Genomic DNA, 20945 nt, shown 5'->3' with positions numbered 1-20945 from the left:
TTCGGTGCTAACTCAGATGGACCCGAATACCAGTGCTCTATTCTGGGTGTATGCCTACTCCTTCATTTTTGTAAAATCATGCACTGTTAATCATTGCGGCCCTCAAGAACCAAAGTCTTCGTGGTGGCGTTAAACCCAGCATATTAGGTATGTAATCTAGGATATAATTTTCAGATGAGATTTAATTGCTGAAGCCAAATACTACAGTAACTCCTCACTTAACATTGTAGTTATGTTCCTGAAAAATGCAACTTTAAGTGAAAGGATGTTAAACAAATCCAGTTTTCCCGTAAGATTTAATGTAAATATGGGGGGTTTAGGTTCCAAGGAAAAAATTTGGGGGCTGACAAAAGGCATTATATACTGTACAGAACTGTCCTGTACTGTGGTTGGGAGGTGCCCCTGGCTTACCCCAGACAGGCACAGCCCGCTGCAGGCAAGGATGCTAGGAAGCACCTTGCGCAGCGGCAGCTTCCCCCCCACCTCTCCCAGAAGAACAGGCGCCGACTTTGCCGGGGGATGCTCCAGGCCCGCCTCTTCCCGTCCCCTCTCCACTCCAGGCCCACCTCTGGATGAGGGGGGATTTGATAGCTGCTTTCAACTACCTGAAAGGGGGTTCCAAAGAGGATGGATCTAGACTGTTCTCAGTGGTAGCAGATGACAGAACAAGGAGTAATGGTCTCAAGTTGCAGTGGGTGAGGTTTAGGTTGGATCTTAGGAAAAACTTTTTCACTAGGAGGGTGGTGAAACACTGGAATGCGTTATCTAGGGAGGTGGTGGAATCTCCTTCCTTAGGTATTTTTAAGGTCAGGCTTGACAAAGCCCTGGCTGGGATGATTTAGTTGGGGATTGGTCCTGCTTTGAGCAGGGGGTTGCACTAGATGACCTCCTGAGGTCCCTTCCAACCCTGATATTCTATGATTCTCATCCCACCCGCACTCCACCTCTTCTCTGGAGCACGCCATGTCCCCCGCTCCTCTCCCTCCCTCCCAGCGCTTCCCTACCGCCAAACAGCTGTTTGGCGCCACGTAGGACTTTCTGGGAGGGAGGGGGAGGAATGGAGACATGACCCTTCCCTGCTCCTCCCCCTCCCTCCCAGAAAGTCCTGAGTGCTGCCAAAGAGCTGTTTGGTGGCGGGGGAAGTGCTGGGAGGGCGGAGGAGGAGACGGAGAAGAGGAACTTGTGCAATGCTCCCTTGTAAAGTCGTTGCTCTTCCACAGAATCTTACAAGCAGTGGACAGAGCAGGCAGCCAAACAACCTTATAAGGGAGCATTGCACAATTTTAAACGAGCATGTTGCCTAATGGAGCAGAGACGTAACTTCGAAACAACGTTAAGCGGGAGGACATTAAGTGAGGAGTTACTGTATTTCACTCTTGTGTCCACCTCTTTCCATAGTTGCCTGGCTGTCAGACAGACCCTACAGCAGATGTATCAGGGTTCCTTTTTCTTTATTACAGCGCCAACAAACATCAGAGGAAAAGGCCCCTGTCTTGCACAACCTTTGTGGCGTCCAATACATTTTGAATAGACTTTTGCTGTTTAAGGCATAGCCTGAGATCCACAGAAGCATTTTTATCATTCCATAATATGCTGTGCCATTGGGGTTTTTTTAAGTGCTATATTAACTCTCCTCCTCATATTTTCACAAAGAACTCCGGACCAATGGAGTTCCTCTTTATTAGGCATACATAGTGGACATGTGCCTGGGGAGTTTATGAAGCATTTCCAAGGTTCCAGATAGCTTTGGGGTCTCTGGACCAAATTTATATTTTAGTACAGGTTTCAGTTGTAAGCTCTGCCACTCCGCTTAGGGTGTTAGGTCATATAGTTGATTTAATGTTAGAAAAGAGACAAAGCCCTCATCCTTCACTATTGGGAAATCCATATGATGCCGTTGCTCAGCCATTTCTTCTCCAGTTCTTCTAAATTATAGGGTTTTCACCAATTCACAAGTCTGGGTTGTGGGTTATCCCAGATAGGTGCTTTTGCATGGTGGTGAGGATAAAATTGTTCCCTGTTAGTTGGGATAGCCCAGAACCTATTTTTCTCCATTGCACAAAAAGAGTAACTGATCAGACCCACAGGGAGAATTGGATGCATTAATACCCATTCAGTTTCCACAGTTGCAGGGATAAAGGTGCATGCTAGAAACTATTTGAGATCTGTGACATGATAAAAACATAATAGTAATTTCGTCGGTCTGAGAGCCCAAACTGTCCCGGGGCCATAGGAGCTAGCAATTTTTCAATGATAGTCATGGGCATTGACTGGCTGATTGGCAATCCCTCAATTCAAGGATGATCTCTACCATGGATTTACATATGGGTCCTGAGATGACTCAGGAGTCCAATCCTGGAACCACAAATCCGCCTGCAGTAGGTACAGACGTTTTGTGGCAGGCCAGTGGCCTGCTGGGAGAAAGTTATTTCTTTTTCCTTCCTCCTCTCTCTCTCTCCAGCTTCGAGAGCAAGGCGCTTCTCCTTGAAGCAGGCCACTGCCTGATGGAGGATGGGGCGCCATTGGGGTTGGTTGGTAGGTTGCTCTTTCCAGCTTGTGATGTCCACATCAGTTTTCTTATGATACGCTTTCAGTGTGTCTTTGTAGCATTTCCTCTGACCACCACGGAATCTCTGACCATCAGTGAGCTAAGAGTAGAGGGCTTGTTTTGGGAGGCGAGAGACTGGCATCCGCACACAATGTCCAGCCCAGTGAAGTTGGTGCATGAGAATCATTGCTTCAATGCGAGGATGCCACACTAACACCAGCCATCTTGCCACTTGACACGAACGACCTTCTGGAGACATCGTTGGTGATACCTCTCCAAACTCTTGAGGTGCTGTCGATAGGTTATTCAGGTTTCGCATCCATAGGAGTATAGGAACAACAATTGTCTTATAGACCTGGATCTTGGTGTCCTGCCATAGGTCAAGGTCTGTGAAAATGCGTCAGAACAATTTCCCAAAGGAAGCACTTGCACACTAGATTCTGTGCTGGATCTCACTTTCAGTTTTTGCATTGTGAGAAAGTGGGCTACCAAGGTGGCAAAAGTGCTCAACTGTCTCAAAAGTTTGACCCTTGATGGTGATTTGTGGTGGGTCATGTGCAAGGCCTGAGACAGGTTGATAGAGCACTTTAGTCTTCTCAATATTGAGTGAGAGTCCTAGGTTTTGGTAAGCTTGTGCAAGAAAATCCAGTATGGACTGAAGGTCATTCTTAGTGTGCGCTAGGATGACACAATCATCAGCATACTGAAGATCAGTAATGTATGCCATGAAAACTTGGGACTTCAAGCGGAGACACTGAAGATTAAAGAGCCACCCATCCATTCTATATTATACCCTCGGGATGGTATAAAACCGCACTGAGATTCTGGCAATATTTATTCAACAAGGGGAAGGTAATCGGTTTAAGAGGATACAGGCAAGAATTTTCCCTGCTGTAGATAAAAAGGCAATGCTTTGATAGTTTTCACGCTCCAGCTTATCTCCTTTCTTAATGATTGTAACAATGTTAGCGTTTCTCAAGTCTTCTGGAATCTTCTCATTATACCAGATATGAAGAAAAGTTTGTGGAGCTTCCCTACCAGTTCTTCACCTCCAAACTTGTAGACTTCAGCTAGTATGCCATCTGGCCCTGCTGCCTTGTTCTTAGTTTGCATAATGGCTCATGTTACTTTTTCGAGGGTGTGGAGGTCAGCAAGAAATTCTCTTTCATGTCATTGAGGTATAGATTTGATAGTGGCATCAGAGATGGTTGACTCACAGTTCAGGAGTAACTCAAAATGCTCCTTCCATCTGGCTTTGATGGTTTCACTATCCTTAAAATATGTTGACCCGTCTTGGGCTCGGAGTGGTGTAGGTCCATGGGAGCATGGGCCATAAATGGCCCTTATTGCCTGAAAGAAACTCCTCATGTCGTGTTTATCAGCATAAAGCTCAATCTCCTTGGCCTTTTTTCGTCATCACTTATTTTTGATGTCACAGATTTTTCTTTGGGCTTCAGCCTTGAGTTGCTTGTAAGACTCTTTTTTTCTGCTGGTGTGATATGTCGTTTTGCCACATGCAATGAGCTTTCCTTTTCTGGCAAGCAGGCCCTGAATCTCTGCATCATTCTCATCAAACCAATCTTGGTGATGGTGGGTGACATAGCTGGTGGACTCGGCACATGCCAAGAGAATGGCAGTCTTTAATCCCTTCCAGAGATTTTCATTATCATCACCAGCTGTAGGCATAGCAGCAAACTTCTCTTGGAGACGCTGCTGAAGTTTCTCCCAAGTCACGATATCTTCAAGGGACTTGACACTGAATTTCTTTTGTACTGATTTTGCCTTCTTGCAGTGCCTTGAGGTGATCTGCAAATTCATGATTGATCTAACAAGGCAATGGTCCGTCCAACAGTCATCAGTTCCATGCGTGGCCCTCGTGATGCGGACATCTTTCTGATCTCGAGCTCTAACAATAACATAGTCAAGAAGGTGTCAATGCCTGGAGCGAGGATGTCTCCAGGTGGTCTTATACTTCTCACTTTGTCTAAAGAGGGTGTTTGTGATGACCAGGCCATGTTCTACGCATTTGCTCAGGAGGAGGATGCTGTTGGAGTTAGCCTTTCCTACTCCTTTTCCGATAGTGTCGTTCCAGAGATCTGACTCCTGCCCGACGCTAGCGTTAAAATCTCCGAGGAGAATGATCTTGTCCTCGTTGGGAATGTTGGTCAAGACTCTGTCAAGATCTATATAGAATTGTTCCTTGATATCCTCGGTAGCATCAAGGATTGGGCATATGCACTGACAGCAGCAGACTGGTTGTTGCTGAGCTCAAGACGAAGAGTCATAAGATGTTCATTGATTCAGACAGGAAATTCTGTAAGCTGACTGACAAACCTATTCCTATTTGCAAAACCGACACAATGAATGCGCCTGTCCTCTGCAGATTTTCCTTTCCAGAAAAAGGTGTAGTCTCCACCTTCTTCTCTCAGTTGACCTTCATCTGGGCACCTTGTCTCACTGAGGGAAGCGATGTTGATGTTATATCTCAAGTTCTCTGGTGATGATAGCAGTTCTTCTTTGCGGCCATACATTATCTATGTTATCCATCAGGGTGCGAACATTCCATGTAGCAAAATTCACTATCTTTGTGTAGCTTCGACCGCAGGCAGAGTGATCCCAGTGGACATGGTAATCCAGCGAGGAGTGTATGAGACAGCCTAGGTTTAGGGCACCTTTTCTAGCCCTTTCCCCATGCAGGGTGAGAAAAGGGGATCCTAAAGAGTCGGTCGCAATAGTAGCTGTGAATTGCACCTCTGTCTTAGTCTAGGTGTCAGGCGACCATCTAACTACCTACTACAGTCTGCTGCTGTGATTTCTGGTTTGGGGGTAGCTGCAACACGTCCATGTTAGGGGTGACAATACAGTTGCATGCGTGGCTGGCTAGCGTTTTCCCATCCTTGCTAGGTGGCAGTGCTTGCTTTGAACAAAAGGGCATCGTCTGCATACAACAGTAATTTGTACTCCATGGAACCAAGTTGTATGTCTCGGATACCTGAATGACCCCTTTTAGCTATTGCCAGAGCTCATGAGCCAAACCAAAAAGTAATGGAGACAGCGAGCTCCTTTCCTGAGTACCCCCGAAGAAGCTGAACATATTTGAGGTCACATTGGTGGCTGTGATTGAAGAGATTGGGTGAGAATGTAATAGTTAGATCCAGGAACTAAATAAGGGTACAAATCCAGATTTGTGTAGGATATAAAATGTATATCTCCAACCCACTCTATCAAAAGCCTTTCCTGTATCTAAGGCTAATATTTTCTGTGCCTCAGGGTCATTATATTTCACTGCTGTAATATCGGTAAGTTGTCAAAGGTTATCAGAGCCATGACAGCCTCTGACAAACCCAATGTGGTTTGAGTGTATGATAGAACCCAAAACATTCTCCAATTTCATTGCCAGAATTTTTGCTAGTATTTTGACTTCACTGTTAATAAGTGTAATTGGCCTGGAATTGGACCACAGTGTGGCATTTCTTCCTGGTTTAGAAATAACTGTTATTAAGGGTATGTCTGCACTATGAAATTAGGTTGAATTTATAGAATTAAGAAAGCTCATTTATACAGTCAATTTTGTGTGTCCCCTCATAAATGCTCTAAGTGCATTTAGTCGGGGGCGTGCGTCCACAGTACCCAGGCAACCGTCGACTTCTGGAGCGTTGCACTGTGGGTAGCTATCCCACAGTTCCCGCAGTCTCCACCTCCCATTTTAATTCTGGGTTGAAATCCCAATGCCTGATGGGGCAAAAAGATTGTTGCGGGTGGTTCTGGGTACATATGAGGCCCCCCCCTCCTTCCCTCCCTCCGTGAAAGCAACGGCAGACAATTGTTTCACGCCTTTTTTCCTGGGTTACCCGTGCAGATGCCATGCCATGGCAAGCATGCAGCCTGCTCAGCTCACTGTCACCATATGTCTCCTGGGTGCTGGCAGACGCGGTACTGCATTGCTACAAAGCAGCAAATCATTGCCTTTTGGCAGCAGATAGTACTTTGACTGGTAGCCATCATCGTTGTAGTCCTGGGTGCTCTTTTAGCCGACCTCGGTGAGGTCGGTCAGGCGTGCCTGGGCAGACATGGGAGTGACTCAGCCAGGTTATTTCCCTTTTTAAGTTTCATCTCATGGAGATTCAGTCCTGCTGGCAGTCGTACTGCACCATCTTCTGGTGAGCAGCCAGGAGACGACGATGGCTAGCAGTCGTACTGCACCGTCTGCTGCCAGCCTAAGATGTATAAAGATAGATTAAGTGCATCAAAACAAGAAATAGACCAGATTTGTTTTGTATTCATTTTCTCCCTCCTCCCTCCCCCTCTCCCTCCGTGAAATCAATGGCCTGCTAAACCCAGGGTTTTGAGTTCTCTCCTTGAGGGGGCCATTCTGTTTTTCCTTGATGCAAAGCCACCCCCTTCGTTGATTTTTAATTCCCTGTAAGCCAACCCTGTAAGCCATGTTGTCAGTCGCTGCTCCCTCCATCAGAGCAACAGCAGACAATTGTTTTGCGCCTTTTTTCAGCGCAGATGCCATAGCACTGGGAACATGGAGCCCGCTCAGATCACCACGGCAATTATGAGCACTATAAACACCGCACGCATTATCCAGCAGGATATGCAGAACCATAACCTGCAACAAAAGCGAAACCAGGCAAGGAGGCAACTGCAGCGCAGTGACGAGAGTGATGAGGACAAGGACATAGACTTCTCACAAAGTACGGGCCCCTGCAATGTGCACATCATGGTGTCAATTGGGCAGGTTCATGGCGTGGAATGCCGATTCTGGGCCGGGGAAACAAGCACAGACTGGTGGGACTGCATAGTGTTGCAGGTCTGGGACAATTCGCAGTGCTTGCGAAACTTTCGCATGCGTAAGGGCACTTTCATGGAACTTTGTGACTTGCTTTCCCCTGCCCTGAAGTGCAGGAATACCAAGATAAGAGCAGCCCTCACAGTTGAGAAGCGAGTGGCGATAGCCCTATGGAAGCTTGCAATGCCAGACAGCTACCGGTCAGTCAGGAATCAATTTGGAGTGGGCAAATCAACTGTGGGGGCTGCTGTGATCCAAGTAGCCAGTGCAATCACTGAGCTGCTGCTATCAAGTGACTCTGGGATATGTGCAGGTCATAGTGGATGGCTTGCTGCAATGGGATTCCCTAACTGTGTTGGGGCTATAGACAGAACCCATATCTCTATCTTGGCACCGGAGCACCAAGGCAGCGAGTACCTAAACTGCAAGGGGGTACTTTTCAATGGTGCTGAAAGCACTGGTGGATCACAACAGACGTTTCACCAACATCAACGAGGGATGTCCGGGAAAGGTACATGACGCTCGCATCATCAGGAACTCTGGTCTATTTCAACAGCTGCAGGAAAGGTCTTACTTTCCAGACCAGAAAATAACCATTGGGGATGTTGAAATGCCTATAGTTATCCTTGGGGACCCAGCCTACCCCTTAATGCCATGGCTCATGAAGCCATACACAGGCAGCCTGGACAGTGATCAGGAGCTGTTCAACTATAGGCTGCGGAAGTGCAGAATGGTGGTAGAATGTGCATTTGGGCATTTAAAAGCGCGCTGGCACAGTTTAGACGTTTAGGTCGTTTAGACCTCAGCAAAACCAATATTCCCATTGTTGTTACTGCTTGCTGTGCACTCCACAATATCTGTGAGAGTAAGGGGGAGATGTGTATGGCGGGGTGAGAGGTTGAGGCAAATCGCCTGGCCGCTGATTACGCGCAGCCAGAAACCAGAGCGGTTAGAAGAGTACAGGAAGGCGTGCTGCGCATCAGAGAAGCTTTGAAAACCAGTGTCATGACTGGCCAGGCTACAGTGTGAAAGCTGTTTGTTTCTCCTTGATGGAACAACCCCGCCCCCCGGTTCACTCTACTTTCCTGTAAGCTAAGCGCCCTCCCCTCCCCCGTTCGATCACCACTTGCAGAGGCAATAAAGTCATTGAATGTGAAGAAACATGCATTCTTTATTTATTCATCACACAAATAAGGGGATAACTGCCAAGGTAGCCCGGGAGGGGTGGTGGAGGAGGGAAGCACCGGGTGGGGTGGTGGAGGGGGAAGGACAAGGCCACACAGCACTTTAAAACTTATTGAATGCCAGCCTTCTGTTGCTTGGGCAATCCCCTGGGGTGGAGTGGCTGGATGGCCAGAGGCCCCCCCACCGCGTTCTTGGGCATCTGGGTGAGGAGGCTATGGAACTTTGGGAGGAGGGTGGTTGGTTACACAGGGGCTGTAGCGGTGGTCTGTGGTCCTGCTGCCTTTCCTGTAGCTCAACCATATGCTGGAGCATATGAGTTTGATCCTCCAGCAGCCTCAGCATTGACTCCTGCCTTCTTTCATCAAGCTGACGCCACCTACCATCTTCAGCCCCCCACCTCTCCTCGCGTTCATATTGTGCTTTCCTGCAATCTGAGATTGTCTGCCTCCACGTATTTTGCTGTGCTCTGTCAGTGTGGGAGGACAGCATGAAGTCAGAGAACATTTCATTGCGAGTGCGTTTTTTTTGCCTTCTAATCTTCTCTAGCCTCTGGGAAGGAGAAACATTTTATAGAACACTCTTTCACAGTAAACCTTGCTGTTAACATTACATAGGACGTGCTTTCATTACAAGGTCGCATTTTGCCTCTTATTGAGGGTATGCGGGTTTCGTGTGAGAGATCAGTCATGTAGAGCCGGGCAACAGAATTCGGCTTGCAGGCAGCCATGGTAAGCCACAGTCTTTTGGCTTCTTTAACCTTCATAACATGTGGGAATGGTTTCAAACAGCAGCGCCCTCATTACCGATACCAAGCACCCATTGGGTTGGCCATTTAAAATGGGTTGGCAATTTAAAAGGAGGGGCTGTGGTTTCCGAGTTAACGTGCAGCAGAAACCCAACTAACCCCCCCCACACACACACACACAATTCTCTGGGATGATGGCTTCACCTCTCCCCCACCGCGTAGCTAACAGTGGGGAGGATTTCTTTTCAGCCACAGGCAAACAGCCCAGCAGGAATGGGCACCTCTGAATGTCCCCTTAATAAAATTCCCCTATTTCAATCAGGTGACCTGAATGATATCACTCTCCTGAGGGTAACACAGAGAGATAAAGAATGGATGTTGTTTGAATGCTAGCAAACACCGGGACCATACACTGCAATGCTTTGTTGCCTGCAGGGTCCGGGAGCCCGCCTTGGGTGAGTTTGGGGGGTACTGGCTCCAGGTCCAGGGTGATAAACAGATCCTGGCTGTTGGGGAAACCAGTTTCTCAGCTTCCTTGCTGTGAGCTATCTACAACCTCCTCATCATCATCTTCCTCGCCCCCAAAACCCGCTTCCGTGTTGCCTCCCACTCCTTCGACGGAGTCAAAGCACAGGGTTGGGGTAGTGGTGGCTGCACCCCCTAGAATGGCATGCTGCTGATCATAGAAGCGGCATGTCTGGGGCTCTGAACCGGAGCAGCCGTTTGCCTCTCCGGTTTTTTGGTGGCTTGCCTGAGCTACTTTAATTTTCACGCGGCAGTGCTGCGGGTCCCTGTTATAGCCTCTGTCCTTCATGCCATTGGAGATTTTTTTCAAGTATTTTGGCATTTCATCTTTTCAAACGGAGTTCTGCCAGCACGGATTCGTCTCCCCTATATAGCGATCAGATCCCGTACCTCCCGTTTGGTCCATGCTGGAGCTCTTCGGCGATTCTGAGACTGCATGGTTTCCTGTGTTGATGGGCTCTGCATGGTGACCTGTGCAGGTGAGCTTGCCACGCTGGCCAAACAGGAAATGAGATTCAAAAGTTCACGGGCCTTTTCCTGTCTACCTGGCCAGTGCATCTGAGTTGAGAGCGCTGTCCAGAGCGGTCACAATGGAGCACTCTGGGATAGTTTCCAGAGGCCAATACCATCAAATTGCATCCATGCTACCCCAAATTCGACCCGGCAAGGCCGATTTCAGCGCTAATCCCCTCGTCGGGGGTGGAGTAAAGAAATCAATTTTAAGAGCCCTTTAAGTTGGGAAAAAAAGGGCTTCGTCGTGCGGACGGGTGCATGGTTAAATTGAGGTAACGCTGCTAAATTCTACCTAAACTCGTAGTGTAGACCGGGCCTAAGGCCTGGGAGGACTGCCTTCTAGGAGTGACTTATTAAACATTTTAAGCATCTTTTTCAGACAGGAGGTCAAGGAACGTCTATTGAATTTGGCAGGGAAGCCATCTGTTCCTGGGGACCTTCCCAACTTTTATATTCTTAATCGCCTCAGTTAACTCATCCTCCATTAGGGGCACATTAAGGTTTCTACTCTTGAGTGCAGTACATGGTAATGTAATATTTTTGAAAAATTAATACAAAGCGTCCGTGCAGGGGTTTGTGTCCTATTCAGGGCTGGCCTTACCACAAGGCAAACTGAGGCGGCTGCCTCAGCTGCCAGGCGGTGGAGGCGCCACTGGGACCCAGAGAGTAGAAAATTGTGTCTGCTGCTGGTGCATATGTATTCTCTCTGCTCTAGATGCACAGAGATGGTGGAGTGCTGGGCTGGAGGAAGGAGGGCACAAGAGACATGGCAGGCAGGCAGGAGAAAAGGTGAGAGGGAATAACAGAAAGCAGCAGGAGCTGCAGGGAGAGATAGGAGGAGGAGCAACCTCTTATGTACCTCTCTAGCACCCCCAGGAGCCTGGACTGATTAAGACCAGCTTCTCAGGGAGCTTCCTATTTCCTGCTGCTTCCCTGAACCCACTTGAGGAGAACAGGCAGTCAACTGAAGTAGTAGGAGCCAGTTAGGCCCTTAAGATGCTAATATCTTCCCTCACTTAGGCCCTGCTACCAGCCTGCTTATTTGTCCCCCTCAGTTAGTTTTGAGAGCTACTATAGATGGCACAGAACAGCAGTCATGAGTGAAAGAAGAAAACGCCCCTCTGGGGCAGCATTCAGAAAAAGCAAGCAAGCAAAGGAAGCTTTTCTATCTAAGCAGGAAGGAGCTCTCCTGTGATACATAGACATAAATGTTCATGGTGAGCCTTCCGACCCCAGTGAGGATGTGAGTGGTGAGGAGATGCCTGATCTTCCAGTTAGTCAGAGTGCAGGTGACCTGGCAGCTACTGCGGCATCCATATCTCCATCTCAGATGGATGTAACCATGCACATCTCTGATCTACACTTTTCTTCAGGAAAGTGCATGGTGGAGGCACAAGAAACAGCTGCTGGTGAGTTTAGTTCCTTAAGTCTAGATGATCCAGGACTGTGGACCCACTTGAGCCTGAGGGATTTCCTTGTGCTGCATGGGCCACAGCAAGTGGAAAAACTTCATGTTCCCCAAAGACAATGAAAATAGAAGTTTCCATCCAACACATTACTGGCGTGAAATCCCCAATGGTGACGAAGTGGAGAGGCCATGGTTTATGTACTCAAAAACCCAGAATGCTGCATACTGTTTTTGTTGCAAACTCTTCCAGTCTAATGTTCCAGCCACACTGGGTTCTACAGGAACAAAGGACTGGAAAAATCTGGCTAGAAATCTGGCATGCCTTGAGAAGGCAGCAAATCACCAGAGAGCATTCCGTAGATGGAAAGAGCTTGAGATGAGACTAAGGTTAAAGGCCACCATAGATGATCAGCATCAACAGAAGATTGCATCAGAGTCTCTTTACTGGCAAAATGTTCCGAAAAGGCTCATTGCCATTGCGAGAATGCTTGCTACCCAAAACCTAGCACTGCATGGCACTTCAGATCAGTTGTATGTGCCAAACAATGGAAGCTTCCTTAAAATTGTGCAACTGATGGCTGAGTCTGATGCTGTACTCCAGGAGCATCTAAGAGTCACCACCCAAGAAATGTACACACACCACTACCTTGGAAAAACAATTCAAAATGAGATCATACAGTTACTGGCAACAGAAGTCAAACAGAAGTTTGTGGCAGATCTGAAGTCAGCAAGATATTACTCTGTTGTTCTGGACTGCACACAAATGACTTTAATGGTGCATTTTGTAACAACAACAGAACCAAGTGAAAATGTCCCTTCAATGGTGACTGTCAGAGAGCATTTTCTAGAATTTATTGACATTGATGATACTACAGGAGCTGGTATGACAAATGTGCTTCTTAAAAAGCTGGAAGATACGGGAATTGCAATAGCTGACATGAGAGGTCAGGGCTACGATCATGGTGCCAACATGAGAGGAAAGAACAGAGGAGTGCAGACACGGATCCAAGAGTTAAACCCTTGAGCTTTTTTTGTCCCATGCAGTTCTCATTCATTGAACTTGGTGGTCAGTGATGCAGCATCAGATTCTAGTGAGGCTGCTGAATTTTTTAATGTAATTCAAAGCATCTATGTATTTTTTTCTGCATTAACTCATCGATGGCAAATTTTGAAACATCTGGGAACATCCTCTCTGACACTGAAACCACTGAGTGCCACACAATGGGAAGGTTGAGTGGAGGCGATAAAGCGTGTCAAACACCAAATTGGGAAGATAGATGTTGCCATTGTGGAGGATAATGCTATGACAGGAACTGTTCATGGCAGAACAGTGGCAGAGGGAAATGGAATCACCAGAAACATACATAACTTCAAATTTCTGTGTTGCTTAGTGTTTTGGCATGACATACTGTTTGAAATAAATCTTGTAAGCAAGAGACTCCAAGGTGTTGACCTTGATATATCTGGAGCAATGGAACAACTGAACAAAGCAAAGTCTTACCTGTCAGATGAGGGATTTCAAAACGTTCTGAAGCGTGCACAGAAGATGGCAGAGGAACTTAACACTGAAGCTATTTTCCCACCCATTCAAGACTACAAGAGTCACTGAAGAAGTAGATGACAGTTTGATTACGAGGCACGGATAATCCCATAAGAGACCCCAAACAACAATTCAAAATTGAATTCTTTAACCAGGTGCTAGATTGTGCAATACAGTCAGTTGAACGTTTCATGCAGCTCAAGGAACACAGCAGTATATTTGGTATGTTGTATGATATTCCAAAACTCCTCACGATATCCGAAGAAGACCTACACTAGAGACAATGCAGGGCACTAGAGACAGTATTGACACATGATGACATGCGCGATATTGATGCGAGTGATTTAGGTGATGAACTGAAAGCCCTCTCAAGATACATTTCAGCAGGATCAACTCCAAAGGCTCTTCTGGAATATATGTGCACAAATAAGATGACCACCCTCTTTCCAAATGCTTTTGTTGCTCTCCGCATACTTCTAACACTTCCTGTAACAGTTGCCAGTGGAGAATGCAGCTACTCCAAGATGAAGTTGATAAAAACACATCTACGCTCCACAATGACACAGGAGAGGCTGGTCGGCCTTGCAACCATCTCAATAGAGCATGAGCTGGCCCAGACTGTGGACCTTCAGGAAGCAGTTCAAATCTTTATAACCAAGAAGGCACAGAAAGCACCACTTTGATTATTCAAACAGATAAAAATGCCAGTGTTTACTATGCAGACAAGAAAAGTTACATTTGCTGTTCAGGCATTTGAAAGTTACGTGTTACTTAAAATTTGTGAACAGGCATTTTAAGTCGTTAGTTCTCCTTTATTGGGGTAGGTAGCAGAGCAGTACCATAAGAGGAGTAGAACAGGAAGAAGGCAGAATTGAGACCTTTCAAAGTTTTGGCTCAAGCAAGGGGGCATGGGGGCATCATTTGAGCTCCCCGCCTCAGGTACCAAAATGTTGTGGGCTGGCCCTGGTCCTATTGGTACAGATCTTTTATATAAATTAAAGAACTCTTTATTAATATCTTTAGGTGATATACATAATTTACCATGTTTATCACAGATGGCCACGACTCTATATGCAGAGGTCTTTTGTCTTAGGTGCTATGCCAGCAACTTGTCAGCTTTTTCACCCAATTCAGAAATCCTGCCTGAATCAAAATAGGGGAAATTCAGCCTGTGCCCCCAGTGCAGCTTATTGAGTATATATCTCAAATTAATTAGGGATCGCAGCAAATGTGGAGATGGGGCTGTTGCACAATACAAATAAAGCTTTTTACTTTTTTTCTCAAGGGCTGTCATATTTTCTTCACATTCCCTTTTCTTGGCAAACATGAAACTTCTAATTGCACCCCTCAAATAGATTTTGAGTGTCTCCCACAATGGCCTGCTAGAAGATGTTGCAGTTAATTTGTCTCCAGGAACATGTCAAATTTATTTTTCAAAAAAAGTTTTGAAATGAAGATCTAATAAAAGTGAAGAATTAAATCTACATCTACCTGGCTGTTTCTCACCCGTCTCTTGCTGTTTGAAGAATCATGGGGCACGATCAGAGAATGCAATTGTATTAATTGAGGAGTCAAGTACAGAATTTACCAAGTTTTTGGAGATCAAAAAAAGAAATCTATTTGGGAATAGGACCCATTTTGTGGAAAGAAGTATGAATAGTGCCTACCCGCTGGAAGTATAAAACGCTAGGTTTCACATAATCCCAGATCTTTAATTTGCAACTCCAAAGCCGTTCTAATTTTGGTTGACTTATGACCCTGGGGCTGAGATTTGTCCACAAAGGGATCGAGCACCTTATTAAAATCCCCAACAATCGCACTAGGGATTTGGGGTTCTCCGTATAACTTAGTAAAAAACCTATGAAAGGTTTCAGGAGCATCAAGGTTAGGCCCATACATATTAGCAATGATTAGTTAGATCATTGATGGTGACTTTACATGCATAACTTTTTGCATGCAGTTAAGTTCCAGAGGAGCCTTAAGACTATAGCCTCCCCTGTTGTGGAACCTTAGGAGACTCTTTGGGGGCTCCCAAACCTACACACCCTGCAAACCTTAAAAGGATCTAATCAGCAGCACTAGAGGCTAGTTGAGGACTCCTCCAAATAGGATCATTGTGGGTGACCTCCTGGGGCAGGGAAGGCCTCCTAAAACTCTTCGGGGATTTCTCAGTTCCTGCATAAGACAGGGGTCCACAGGGTTGAATTGCATAAGAGCATAGGGCTTGGGCAACAGCATAACTGGGAGGCCTTTCTTCCTTTCTGCTTATTTGATTCCATGCAGGACATTGCATCACTATATCTTTCGCCCTTGTGATTGAGAGCCCCGTTGCAAATGACAGCATTTTGAGACTTAGCCAATATGAGAACAAACACAATACAAAAGCAAGGCTAATACATCATAAAAATGTCCTGGGTTCACTTCTGGTTTCAGTTGTAGTTTAGTTTTAATTACTTTTAATTAATTACGACTAATAATAATTCGTAATATACTAGTAAATGTTCTGTAGTATAATTGGGGAAATAATGACATCTTTAGAAATAGGAAACCTCCCTATAGAATCTGCTATTAAAACTTTGTTGAGAGGTCTGAAGAGCCCACCAGGTTTTGAGTGAATTATGGTTTGTGGTTTAGTGGTTATATTATACTAAGACATAAATCTGACTTTATCATAACATTTATCTAATGTCCTATTTGTTGTATATCATTTCAGTACACATGTATTCCACTATATTTAGCTGTGCATTTTAAAGCAGACATAAAATATTAAATGCTTTTTTGATTAATGCAAAGCTTTTGAGAACTTGTGCTTGTTTGGAATGGTATATGGGATATTGCACTCACAAGCACAGACCCATGGCGTTAATAACCCTGGAGTCATGTCCTTGTCAAATGTGTTAGAATTTTAAAGCACTCTGAGTCTCTTTTAGATGCAGGACTGAAAATCCTACTGTGTCTGTTTTCTAATTCAGCAAATGTGCATAGAAGCACACACAGATATAGAAGTGTGTAAGCTCGCAAATGTATAATATTGTAACCCTTCTGCCAGGTAGAGCCAGCAGCAACCAGGGCCAGGTTCAATATCTAGGGGTTCCTTTCCATCGATACAACACAGAACCGGCTCGAGCCCCCACCCTGTAACCTGGGAAAATTACACACCACCCCCGGGCACCTCTGAGAGGCAATATTTCCCCACTCGCAAGCATAGAGTCTGAGTGTAGAAAAGAAACTTTTAATAAAAGGAGGGAACTAACTTGGAGTTAATTTGGGAAAACACTGCAAACAGGGTTCATAAACATAAACTATGGGTAAAAGACCCACCTCCGAAGTAGGATGGTCAATGCCCTTTTCTCCTCAGGTTCTTAAGTCCAGCGACCCAAAAGTCCCTTTCACATGCCCGATACTTCTGTTGTTGTCCTTGGTCGGTGCAGACCCAGAGTTCAGAGGTGCATCTGCAGAGTTCACCACCCACCTTGGGTGGAGAGTAAAGAGGTATCTTATTCACTCTGCTGGCCCCTCACCGGCCACCTGCTCACCGCTTTCATCGCGCCTCTCTGGCGCCGCCCTGCTGGCTGTCAGTCACCTTCTGCTTCTCTTCTGTGACCTCTGCACATCAGTCTCTCAGTGATTTTCTGCCCTTTTGCAGGCTGGGCAGAAACACTGCCTCATCTCAAGTGATTTCAGCTCTCAGGGATTGTAGCTCTTAGCAGGCAAGGCAGAAACACAGTCCTACTACAACTGGTTTCAGCTCTGATAAAGCAATTAAAGTAACAAGAGGCTCCTAATGAAGCCTATTTAGCCCTGTTCTTCAAACAGTGGGGAAGAACAGTTTAAGCCAGTCTAGAGAGGCGGGGGGGGGGGGGGGGATGTAGCCTCCTGACTAGAACTCCTGTTTCCCCCACCCCTTACTTTCACAGGGCTCTGACATTCAAGCCCCTGGTTAATGACATTCTTTCAACTGAGGGTGCACCCCCCCCTCATTTGGGACAGGGTAAGCACAGTCCTACTCTCCTGTATTGCTATAATAATTAAACATTGGTAACCATATTTCACTATCCCTGCATTCAGTACTAAGGTCATTAGTACCCAACACTAGCCAAAGTTTATCCTTTGACGCAGCTATAAATGATGAATATGTAAACAGAGCAGGAGCAACCTGTATTTACATAAACACACCCGTAGTCTCTTCCCCTCCCAGCTATCTGTCGGGGAAGCATTCATTTAGACCCTGATTACATCATGAATCATTCTTGGAATTGTTCTGTGAAGGTCTCGTTCAAAGTTTATTGAAGTCAGTGAAGAGACCCATTGATTTCAGTGTGCTTTTGATCAGGTCCTAAATGGAAAAGAACACTTGTTTCTCTTTAGGAAAGCAAGTTATTGACTTCCTTAAGAATAAGGGTGAAATTCTGGCCCCGTTGAAGCCGATGGCAAAACTCTCATTGACTTCCGTGTGGTCAGGATGTCCCCTTACCTGTATTTAGTTGTTCAGCTTTACATTTCAAGGTCAGATCATGACTGAGAGGTCATGTGGGCAACATCTGGGAATTACACCATGGGCTCAATCTACATCCAATAACTCTGTAAATGGACCAAACACAATATCCATATACTGGTATATTTTAGGAAATATGCAGGCATTTCTCATTTAAGTATTATTATTTTCTCTCTAGTCTGGCTATCTCCAATAGCAGTAGAGCACTTTGAAGTTTTACTGTACAGCTACTATATAATCAGTCACGGATCCTGTGCAAATTTAGTCAGTAAATTAATGGTCAAAATCATCTTCTGGGGCTGTCATGTTTAGGGTTGTGATTAGAGATTGTAAGAAATTACAAGAAATTCAGTTGCACTTCATAATGGAAACACAATAAAATTGCAATGGCCTGTGTATTTCACTAATATTTTATTTGCTAACTGCTAATCTTGAGGCAGTTTTTATTTTATTTAGTCATTTAATTATTTTGCAGAACAAGGTCCTAAATTCCTATCTTATAATTTTAGCCAGCTGACGTAAAAAAATGATTATTTTTTTTCCCTTTTCCTCAGGTGCTGTTGCCACCTTATGAAGATCCTGCAAATGCAGCTAGTAAAGACCCACCACCACCTTATGTGTCAGCATAAGCAAGAATGTGAAGTGTACCTAAGAACAATAGCTTTACTTCTCAAACATTTGAGCAATAGTTTATTTCACTTCCAGGATGTAACTCTAAGATTTATGTGTTGCTGTTTAGCTGAAATTTTGAAATGTAGATTTTGTGTTCAAAATGCTGTAGATAGTTTTAATAATGTGCTTCAACTGAAACAGTGTGTTGAATTGGTTTCAGGAACCTTTTTTTGGGAGGGGGGGTTAGTGTTAAGATGACAAGAATCATTCAGTAGCTTTTATTCACCTCATTTTGACATGCAGTGCTAGAGAATTTAGAACTTTTGTGTATAAAGCAGGTGTACATTTCCTTTTTTATCTACAAATCTTCCAGATCAGTAGAAACAAGTTTCTGAAATGCCCATTTTCCACCTTTAGAATGTATAGGACAAAATGTAGTCTGTCAGTCCCAAAAAAGTGACATTTCACTTTACTCCAAAAAAGCTAATAAAATATTGTGCTGAAGCGAATGGTCTCTAAAGGAACAGGAGTACGATATAGTGTTCTCACTAACCAGGTTAATCACAAACATTTAGTGGGGGGGAATAAGCATGGGAAAGCAAGGTTGCTTAGCTCCCAAAACTGTGGCAAGTCAGGTCCATGGTCTAATCTATACCTGCTCTGTCCCCTACAGCCACTCTTCTTTTCACTTCAAAATAAATAAGTAAACATTGCTGCCACTGTTCTGCTGATACTCCCTTCCTGCCTATACAGCCCCTCCCCTTTTAGCAACCTCAAAAAATACCTGTGCTTTTAAAATCACATGGCTTAGTGACTGAAGATGCCTCCTTGGTATCCAAAGTGTGAAAGTTTCTATGGGAGTGTGCCTGTAAATAGAGCAAAGTTTTGGACTGTGAATTAAGTTATACCAATATGGGGATAAATTCTCCCAGCCTATGGGAAAAACATGCATGTAATTTCTCCTAACATTTTCAGAAATCTCTCATGAATACCTATATGCATCAAAAGGATGCAGCATCTGCATCATATGGGAATATGGGACTCCTTTGTATGACAACTGTTTGCATTAGAATTCATTCTAGTGGGACTCCCCCCATCTGTGCTGATCCTGCTATGTATGTTTGTGTGAGGTACTCTTTTCTCCAAAAAGTGCCTCTTGCACATGTAACTTTTTTGTTGAGAGTTCTATTTTTAAAAATTGTTAAAGATCATCTATACTATATGAATGGACATGTTTCTACCTCTCATCTCTTCTCAAGTGTCATCTCTGTCGCTTTTTGGATGTCAGCACATGTTGGGGTGCAAAGCCTTATGCAAAGGGACCTTGTGGAGCTGCACCACCCCTGGGGGAGCCTCAGGAGAAATTGTCCTTCAAGAAGCATGATCTCTTCTGAAGCTGACCTGGAGTGCTTACACTGCACTGTTCATTAGGACAATGTAGATTTCAGAGCACTGACTCCACTCTACAGGCCCATGCAGAGTGTGGGCAGGTCTGTGGTCCTGCCTCCTCCCTGCCTTTTTCTGAACAATGACCAAACAGTCCCTGTTCAGAGACCGCTATTGTGATCTGTCCTTGTGCAGGCCATGAAATGAGGGAAAGGCTTTTTAAAATGACCCTTCCACACACTTGTGCAAGAGCAGATCCCAGTCTAGCCCTTGTTGTTTTGTTTCATGGTTCAATCACTCTAAGATCAGACCAGGCAATACCTTGATTGGACCAGTTTCTGATACTGATATATAGAAAAATCCCATTGTTTTCTGCAGGGTAACTCTAGTGTTTTCCAGCGTAGGCCTCATAACCATTTACATTCCAGAACTGAATTTATTTTTGAGGTGGGCTGCCTGGACTTCTGATCCTCCTGGCTGTTCACTTTCTTTTAATTCTTGACTGATTTTGAAGAATTTTTAATCATTCATCTGTTTGACAATAAGCCGATTGTACATACTTCTCATTGAATCTACTGTGTATATTAGCTAGCCTCTCTCTAATAAAAGGGATGTTTCCTTGTGCCTATGGCAATTTCTTTTGCATCTCTTCACTAACATAACATCCACACAAATCTAGTATTGTCAATCAAATGTGACAGGTTTTCTGTGTAAATAAATAAAAACTACAACTTCTGTTTCATGCAGTCAGTAACCACAGCTTCCTTATTCCGGCCATGTACAAATGCAGAAAAGAATAGGCTCAGAATATTTCTTACAGAGCAATGGAAATTAGAGATGGAACAGACTTATTTTGTTAGCATCCAGAAATGTTTTCTGAGTTTGGTCTCCAAAGTGCCAAATAAAGGAGGACTGCCATCTCTGGTCTGTTCCATGATACTTCCATAGCCAGGTGGTGGCTTTTGTTTTGTTTTTTTACCATTACATTGTATAAATTCATATCTAGTTTGCTGTAGGTTTTTCTTAGCAGTACTTTTCTCCCAGGTATCTCTCATCCATGTATACATTTTGTTTCTGTTGGTTCCTGTCCTCCTCCTCTCCCCCTCCTGCTCCCCCGCAGACATCAGCATATTATTTTTCCAGGTTGCATCTCATTTTATTTTTTATATTAGTTCTATATTATGCGGGATCAT

General features: G+C 44.9%; 1 protein-coding gene across 1 annotated transcript in view; it reads left to right on the top strand.

Moving 5' to 3' along the window:
- LAPTM4B (lysosomal protein transmembrane 4 beta) overlaps positions 1-20470 on the top strand; it is a 127013-nt gene extending 106543 nt beyond the window's left edge. Inside the window, exon 8 of the mRNA XM_043539321.1 lies at positions 18309-20470. Within this exon, the coding sequence (XP_043395256.1) occupies positions 18309-18383 (75 nt within the window). The 3' untranslated portion in view covers positions 18384-20470. The remainder of the gene's footprint in view (positions 1-18308) is intronic.
- The last annotated feature ends 475 nt before the right edge of the window (positions 20471-20945 follow it).

The sequence above is a fragment of the Chelonia mydas genome, chromosome 2 (genome assembly GCF_015237465.2).
Source record: "Chelonia mydas isolate rCheMyd1 chromosome 2, rCheMyd1.pri.v2, whole genome shotgun sequence".
Taxonomy (NCBI): Eukaryota; Metazoa; Chordata; order Testudines; family Cheloniidae; genus Chelonia; species Chelonia mydas.
Note: the sequence above shows the minus strand (reverse complement) of the source record. Positions and strands in the feature narration are given on the sequence as shown.